Raw genomic sequence first — 9,164 nt, forward strand, 5'->3', positions numbered from 1 at the left:
CCGGATGTTTTATGGTCCTCTGATTGGGGTCTAGTTCTGTGTTGTGAAGCCCCCACACAGTTTTAAAAGGAAATTCCTTAATTGATGTAAAAAGACATAAATCCATGCGACACAACAAGGATGAATGCTCATCGTCACACAATAATAGAAAAAAAGAATGGATCTACCTGTGGCAAAACATTTCTGTATCCCTGATCACAGCAGCGTGGATATGAAATTACTGGTATTGAAAGGTAACTTCAATTCTCAGAGAGAGAGACGAGTTTGGGAGTACAAATTTATGACGAACTTTGACACTCTCAGTGCTGGAATGAATGTGTCGCATGGATTTATGTCTTTTTACATCAATTAAGGAATTTCCTTTTAAAACCGTGTGGGGGCTTCACAACACAGAACTAGACCCCAATCAGAGGACCATAAAACATCCGGACTCCTTATCTATGAACTGGTCCAATGTTTATATTTATGTTTCTCCCTCTCCCATATTGATAGTTCTGCTTCACGTCACTTGTCTTATCTATTGCATTTTTTCTAGGCTGTATTGTGCATAAATATGTGACTTCAGATTTTGTATTAGTCTAGCCTGATGAAGAGACCTGAGTAGTCTGGAAAGCTTGCAATGTATTACCATCTTTTCAGTTAGCCATTAAAAGGTATCAACTACTGAGGACTCTCAATCCTGAAGCTTTTTCTTTACAATCTTTACAAATGCTGTGTGTCAAACCAGTTTAAAATATGAAATTTAGAACTTTGATTTTAACCAATATAATACAAGCTGTGGCTATGACCAAGAACAAATTGAATCCAACAGGAATTTAAGTAACTAATCATCTGTCATAATATCAGCAAATGAGAAAAAATAGTCACTGGGGATTAAAGTGACAATTAGAGCTACTGTAGTATAAAAGGTGTAAGAGAGACATGACCGTGGCATGCGTGTTTGACGTGCTGTATGGTAACCCTGAGTGTGCCTCGCACAATTTGGACTCTTCTGATTTACACATGACTCTTACTGATCATTCAGGATGCAATGTGATCACTTCTATAATGAAACGCATCTATTGATTCTTAATGAGACTGAAGACACTCGGGAGCAATATTCACCAGTCATGAAAGCATTTGTGGTGATTGTACTGTCTCTCTTTATTTCTCTCACAGTCCTCGGTAACACCCTGGTAATGGTAGCATTCATTATAGACAAGAGGCTCCGAACTCAGAGTAACTTCTTTCTCCTCAATTTAGCAATCTGTGATTTTTTTATCGGTACGTGTGTCTTGCTTCATTGTAATTTTGATTTATTCATCTTGCAGCACAGTACAAAAGCCCTGCAACTTCTTAATCTACTCTGTGTAATCCTTCACTGTTTTCAAGATCATTAGTGTCAGTGATTGGAAATATTCATTTTATAGGCTGAAAAAAAAATTAAATACTGCTTCTCATAGTGAGAGTTTGATTCAATGCATAGATTTAGGTAAAATGTATTTTTACATTGTTGTACTGATGCAGAGGCTGAAAACCCACTCAGACAACTGCTTCTCACAGCTGAGAGTTTACCAGAGTCATTCTGGGTTTTGTTGAACCAAAAAATCAGAATGAAACTGATGGAGGAGCTGAACCTGTAGTTTCTATTGAGATTAATCCAACTTGTCCGATGCATCAGTTTTTATACAGGCCCCAATCCAGTGAATTGATCTCAACATTTCATGTAACCAGAGCTTGATGGCAAATGATCCATTTTTATAACAGTTTTGTCATCAGTTTTGGTCTGTAGACATGCATCAGATTCACTAAAAAAAACTGTGACTCGTACATTATGTTCGAGTCCCTGCGGCTGCATGATTTGCTTGTATGGATTATGCTATTTCTAAGATAGAAAATGTGGATTTTTGTCATCAGAAATAATTCTCTTTTAATATTTTTAGGTGCTTTTAACACCCCCCTATTTTTACAGTACATGTTAACTAGGAAATGGAGACTTGGAAAATATCTCTGCAAACTGTGGTTAGTTTCTGACTACACAATGTCCACAGCCTCAGTGCTCAATATTGCTCTGATCAGCTACGACAGATTCTTTTCTGTAACCCAGGCTGTAAGTATTTTGTACTGTTTATTGTCTCTATATAATGGACGCATGCTAAGGATACCTCTTCTTTTAGCTATTGATCCTTTGTGCCATACATGGAAGTTTTAAGAGTTATATTAGTCCATATATACAGGATGACGTACTGTATGTAAATGCACATTTTTTTATTGGTAGATTTTAAAAAAATGTCAATGACACATGAGAATAAGCTTTTGTTGAAATAGCTATTTAACACATGAAGATCTATGGCTACTTTAATGGAGTATTCCCACAACCATAAATATGCCTCAATGTAGAAAAGTTAAAAAGCAAATTATATTTTTACATATAACCAATATCAAAATTTGGTTCATTAGTTAAAGCCACCCAAAATGCCCCATCACAATTGTTGATGTGTACTTGGCAGACTGCAGTTACATTTCCCTGTAATTCATTTTTTAGGCCAAGTAGGTGCAGTATTCCACTGTTATGCCAATATAGTGGGTTACTTTCTTTTTCTGGACAGAAAGAATGTGCAGTTTACCAATAGTGTTAGGAAAAATGTAAGGCAAAAAGGAAGAGAACAGGAGAGAGCATGGAGTAATGTAGTCTTCAATGGGAAATCAGGTAATAAAGTGGTCTGCACTGTTGGACCACCCATTTTCGATATCAGCAAATAGGAAATTTCAAGAGGGTACCAATTTTAGAATGGAATACATGTTGGAGGTGAGTGAATGCACAGTTTTGGGCTTTTTCATTATCTATATGAATGTTTATAATTTCCAGATTGGGGAGAATCCCAAATAAACCCTCACTAGAAGACCATAAAATTTAACTCTTATTTCTATCAATTAAAATAAAGTATATACAAAAGGTATGAAACATTTTTGCCCCTAATCTGTTTCAGAAGTCTGCAGTTATTTTATGCAGTATTCCTGCTAATTTATATTTATAAAGTGAATAGCACCCGGTATGCTAATACATATTGGCAGAATAGGACAACAAATTTTAGCACACAGCCTAGAGAGTATCCCACATAAAGTAAATTAAAACATAACCTTAAATGAACCATTAAAAGGACATAACATCAACATTGCTTTCTCTCCAGCAGTGGACAGGACTGTGTTTCTATGCTGGAGATCTGTCGATCGGGTGAGACTGGGCCAGGTGGCAGACAGACTCTCTGGGCTCTCCACTGTGGGGGGGTTGCGGGACACCTGCCATAGCAAATCGCAATCTTGGCTTGAATTCGCTCAGTTGAAGGACTTCCTTTTGGGTATTTCCTTTAACACATCGACCCGATTTGAGTCCTTGATGTTGGCCGCGGAGGGTCCTACCCACACAGTCTCCTTGCTTTACTGTTTGATCCTGGAAACGTTATCTATTGACACCCCCAGCTTTATTACAGCTTGGGAGAGAGATCTGCGGATCACCCTCTCTGATGCAGACCGTCTGAAGATCTTTACCCTTACCGACAAGACCTCTATATCTTGCAGATCACAAGAGAAAAATTATAAAATATTAACGCGTTGGTATAGGTGTCCTGTGCTCCTCCATAAAATAAATCCTGCAATTTCAAACTTATGCTGGAGATGTGACAATGAGGAGGGGTCTATGCTTCATATATGGTGGTCTTGCAGTCTTCTACGTCCATTTTGGGAAGCTGTTTTTGGAGCCTTTCACTTGATGACGGGCGTTCGCTGTGAGTCATCCCCTCAAATAGCTCTCCTTTCATTGATTCCTGGGTCTATAACAACCATAAAGAAAGGAATTATGAGGTTCTGCTTAATAGCGGCCAGAACAATTATTCCCCGGTACTGGCGACAAGGGTTCCGTCTGCGGTGGAGTGGGTGTCCGAGATGGATAGAGTGAACCGAATGGAGTCGCTGATGGCTCAAGATGATGAATCTGTGACCGAGCAGGGACAAATGTGGTTCCTCTGGGAGACATTCAAGGAGGGTTCGGAGTTTCCGGGCTGGTTAACTGAGTTTCCATAGTTTTCATAGGGTAGCTGGGACCGAGGTTGGTTTATTTCCCTCTCCCCTTCCCCCATTTCTTACCCACTTTCTCTATTCTCTTTCCCTCTTCTTGATTTTATTTCTCTATATCTGCCTTTTTCCTACACAATCTCAGAATGATTAGTCCAAAGGTTACTAAAATGTGAATGCACATGACGTGTCTGATTTGAGATATCTAGGATTACAAGCTTGTTTTGTCCCTCACAATGTTGTATCTTACCTGTCTGTATATTCTGATGTATTAATATGTATATCATCTTTCTGGATTGTTGTACCTTATTTTGAAAAGTTTAATAAACACATTTATGGAAAAAAAAGGACATAACACACAAAAACATTACAAGAAAGTGTAAAAAGTATTGCTGTGTATTAGAATTGAAACGGATAACACTAATGTTTCACCGAGCTAGTAGCGTCATCAGAGGATGGGACGTAGGCTTAACATTAAGGGGAACAGCCCCTTTTAAAAAGGTTGTCTCATTTTGCTAAATAGGTAAAATTGCAAATTTCTTTTAAACGAAACAACTCTGCAATTTTTGTCTTACAAAAGGATTTTTCAATCTATTATGTGCGGCTTGTTGTCTAGCTTACCAGCCACCACCACAGTCTATTAGAGGCAGCTGGCCTCCTAGGTAAGTAGTGCAGTGCTTGAAAACATTGCCCTGGAGCTGGTTGGATCATAATTGCAAGCAGTGGCGGATTATAATGAGGTCAATCTGGGTGGTAGCCCAGGGCCCAGTGGTGTGGGGGGCCCACCAGCCCAGGGTAAATTGCCCCATTATAATCTGCCACCATAGCGCCACGCCCCCCATGTACCGACCACATCCTCACCCTCCCAGATACACCCACCAGCCACCGCAGCTCCTCACTGATAAATCTCTGCTCTTTGAGCACAGGACCTGTGATAAGGTCACAGGAGGGGAGGAGTCAGGGGTCACATGATCAGAGGGTTTGGTCCGGGGCCCCTGATCATGTGACACCTGACTCCTCCCCTCCTGTGACCTCATCACAGGTCCTGTGCGCACAGCCCTCGATGTATGCAGGACTCTGCTGAGCTGCTTGTCATCGTGCTGGATGAGGGAAGTATGTGTGGGGTCAGAGGGGGTTTACAGGGTGGATGTAGCTGCGTGTGTGTGTGAGGTGTATGGAGCAAAGCCACGTGTGTGTACAAGGTGTATGGAACGGAGCCTTGTGTGTACAAACGGAGCCCTGTGTGGAACGAAGCCCGTGTGTTTACAGAGTGGAGCCGCGTGTGAACAAGGTGTATGGAGCAAAGCTGCATGTGTACAAGGTTTACGGAGCGGAGCCATGTGTGTACAAGGTGTACAGAGCGTGGCCGCGTGTGTACAAGGTGTACGGAGCAGAGCCGCATGTGTACGAGGTTTACAGACTGGAGCCATGTGTGTACTGAGAGGAGCTGTGTGTGTGCGAGGTGTACAGCGGAGCCATGTGTGTACGAGGCATACAAAGCGGAACCGTGTGTGTATGAGGTGTGCGGAGCAATGCGTGTACAAGGTGTATGATGAGGAGCATTCATACCTCCCCACAATCCCACTGTGCCCATAACGCCAGCCACTCTGCCCTCAGTACCAGTCAGTGTGATCAGCAGTGCTAAATGGGTGTGGTTGGGGCATGGACATGGGTGTGACTAGTTGTGAAATGGGTGTGGTCGGGCTGCCGGTAACCAATCATCATAGTGGAAGTCGTCTGTTTCCATCAACTTTATTATATGTGGGCAGTGGGCACCTCTAGTAAGGTGGGCACGAGATGGCAGGTCTTGTCACCTCTGCCTCACATATAAGTTACAATGAGGTGCACTTTATTCCTGCCACATTTCTTTCTTGGCCTACTGAGAGAAATGTTTTGACCAGTCTAAAGTTATACAAACTGAGGATTGTGCATGTGTGCGCTGCCCGCATGTAGTAATATGTGTGTATATATATATATATTTACTTACTCCGTTACTCCGACCCCTATATAAACCCTGCCCCTCCGAATGCCGTCCACTTTCCCATGCTCCTGTTCCAATCCTGGGGTCTTTTTTGTCCCCCCTTGGTCCTCCACATGCTGAACATCTGGGACATGACTAACATTGCGCAATGTGTGCTTGTTCGTCGCCAGATGCAGTGTCGTGTCCAGTGTGTGAGGAGACGGCGACTTGTCTGTGGCGTTAACATCTCTGCTGCCATGTTGGGCACAGCCTGTGACGTGGAGCGTCTCTTCCTGTGTTTCCCGCCACAGGCTGCACATTGGAGGCTACTTCTTCTGTCTGGGGAAGTTCATGAAGCAGAAGCCTCTGTGTGACTCATGTGAAGTAACTTGTCTGACAGGTCATGGGTCCATGTCAGCAGGTGATTGCAGACTATTAGCTGGTTTCGATGTTAGGTACAGGAGAGTCAGGACTAGATGTTGGGTGGAAGCCTTCCAGTATTTGTAAGGCCTCGTGCACACGCTGAGTATTTGGTGAGTTTTTACCTCAGTATTTATAAGGCCTTGTGCACACACTGAGTATTTGGTGACTTTTTCGCTCAGTATTTGTAAGGCCTCATGGACACGCTGAGTATTTGGTGTTTTTTACCACAGTATCTGTGAGGCCTCGTGCACATGTTGTGTATTTGTTGAGTTTATTACCTCAGTATTTAACCCCTTCCCGCCCTTTGACGCACCGTATGCGTCATGAAAACTAGTGACTTCCCGACCCCGTCACATGACCCCGTCACATGGGGCCCACAGAGTCTGAACAGCACGGGGCCCTGGCTACCCTTAATCCACCCCTGATTGCAAACCAACAACTCAATAGTCTGAACTGTTAATTTCTATGTGCGTGCCGTATCCGGGGAAGCAGGAGAACTGGTGCACTCCTGAAAATCAGGATTTTCAGTTTGATCCGCTCTGTAGAAATGAATGGTCTTCCATGGATTATAATGTTTCTTGATTCCTACCTATTCTGTATATTACATTTAATGGTTGCTCATAAAGATTATACTTTATCACTCAGAATACGGCATTTACAAAGAGATTTTCCATTCTACCTTTCTGTAGGTACATTATCGCTCTCTTCAAAAAAGACACAGTGTGACTCTTATGAAGATGACTGCAGTGTGGATCATGTCTTTCATTCTCTACAGTCCATCTATTCTTTTTTGGGAAAGTGCTTTTGATGACAGTCACATGGATGAGGATGTATGTGCGGCAGGATTCTTTAATATCTGGTACTTTCACTTAGCTACATCAGTCTTTGATTTTTTTCTTCCATTAATAAGTATATCTTTTTTTAATCTGAGCATCTACTGGAGCATTTCGAAACGCAGCAAGAAGAAAAGACAACAATCTGCTTGTGATCCATTAGGAGGAAAATCAAAAGATGTCAAGCCATTCTTCATATCAAGTAACCTGGTGCTGTCTTCTGCTCGTATAACTGAGATAAAGAATGTTAGTTTACATGTAAGAAATACATTTGAGAAATCCTTTAGACATAGTCAAACGGCTTCTCCAACTTCAACTCAAATGACCAATATTCATAATGCCATTCATGTCATTAAACTCTCCAGGGACAAAAAAGTAGCAAAATCATTGGCAATTTTAGTTTCTGTTTTTGCTGCTTGTTGGGGTCCTTATACTTTCCTGGTTACCATTGACAGGGCATGCCAAAATAACTGTGTGGCCCTTTACTGGTATGATATCACAGTCTGGATATTATATCTGAACTCAACAATTAACCCTATATTATATCCACTGTGTCATACAAGTTTTAGAAAAGCATTCAACTTACTTTTAAAAATGTGTCTCAAAAAATGAGTAGTGGAATCACTTGAAAGCTCTCATCAGGGGAGTGTAATTGCAAGAGGGCAATGAATCTAACAGATCCAAAGATAGCAAACAAAATGGGGTATAGAGGCGGTCGTGCAGTGGCACCATAAACCCAGCTTATGTGTAGGAGAAGTGTGCAGGGTACTGCACTCCTTCATAAAAATTGGAATTCTGGGGCATGCTTGTTTTGCACAGGTACCCCCACCAGTAGCATTACCTTTCATTAGGAGTCACTCTTTGTATACGTATACACACTAGCACTCTTAATTTTCACCGCATTCCAGGTGAGTGATCCCGCACTTCCTGTCCAGTTAAACCAGGGAACCACGCGGTATAAGTGCATACCAGATGGATAGTAGAATTCTATGTTAGCCATGCTCGGTAAATGTCCTTTGAATTTGGAATAAATTACCAATAGTATCAAGTGTCACCAGTAAAAAATCCACATGCAATCACACCTCCTTATCAATGCTTCATTGTGGGCATTGTGGGCAAAGACATGGTGGTTGATACAAAAAAATCTCAACTTTTGACTCCTCAGACCACAGTACAGATTTCTACTAATCTAATGTCCTGTTCTTGTGTTGCTTGGCCCAATCAAGTCTCTTTTCTTCTTTGCAGTCCTCAGCATATCTTTGTAGCAATTGAACCATAAAGGCCTGCTTCTCACAGCCTCCTCTGGACTGTTGATTTTGAGATATGTCTGCTAGTTGATGTCCGTGCTTCCTTTATGAGGTGTGTTGTGAATTCGCTTTCTGTCCTCCCTCTGGTTATTACTGAAGGTAGTGGAGCTGGTCAGATTGACAGAGGGGTTGCGAGTTCTCTTTCTGGGCTCCCTCTGGTGGTTACTGGAGGTAATGGAGCTGATCTGATTGACAGAGGCTTGCCACCTGATAATGATGATGACGATTGGAGATCTGGGGTTTCAGTTTGTGATTTAAGACAGCCGACACCCTTTATCCCTGCTGGTGATTTGCTTCCTGTTCCTCCTGAGGTCTGATTTCTCCAGCTCTGTCCCTGCATGTTCAGCTAAGTGGTTTATTTGCTATTTGCTATTCTGTTTGCATTTGATCTGGTTTTGTCAATCTCTTCTTGGTGCGGGTCAGCCAGCTCTGGCTGGGGCTGTGCTGAATCACCGCCCATATGTTACTGCTTAGGCCATTTTGTTTATCCCCTGTTAGATTGGTCTCTTTTTTCTCTGCTTTCAGAATATACCAGAGTGCTGATATAGTGGGGGGGTGAAGTCGTGTGACTTCAGTGTTTTTTGCATCAGA

General features: G+C 42.1%; 1 protein-coding gene across 1 annotated transcript; it reads left to right on the forward strand.

Moving 5' to 3' along the window:
• Positions 1-1,025: 1,025 nt before the first annotated feature.
• On the forward strand, positions 1,026-8,246 carry LOC141053762 (histamine H3 receptor-like). Its single transcript, XM_073550808.1, has 4 exons — positions 1,026-1,263; positions 1,923-2,089; positions 7,123-7,524; positions 8,175-8,246. The coding sequence occupies exons 1-4, from the start codon at positions 1,026-1,028 to the stop codon at positions 8,244-8,246; spliced, it is 879 nt and encodes a 292-aa protein (XP_073406909.1).
• Positions 8,247-9,164: the final 918 nt, after the last annotated feature.

The sequence above is a fragment of the Dendrobates tinctorius genome, unplaced genomic scaffold, assembly GCF_039654945.1.
Source record: "Dendrobates tinctorius isolate UK_male_01 unplaced genomic scaffold, ASM3965494v1 ptg000171l, whole genome shotgun sequence".
Classification (NCBI taxonomy): domain Eukaryota; kingdom Metazoa; phylum Chordata; class Amphibia; order Anura; family Dendrobatidae; genus Dendrobates; species Dendrobates tinctorius.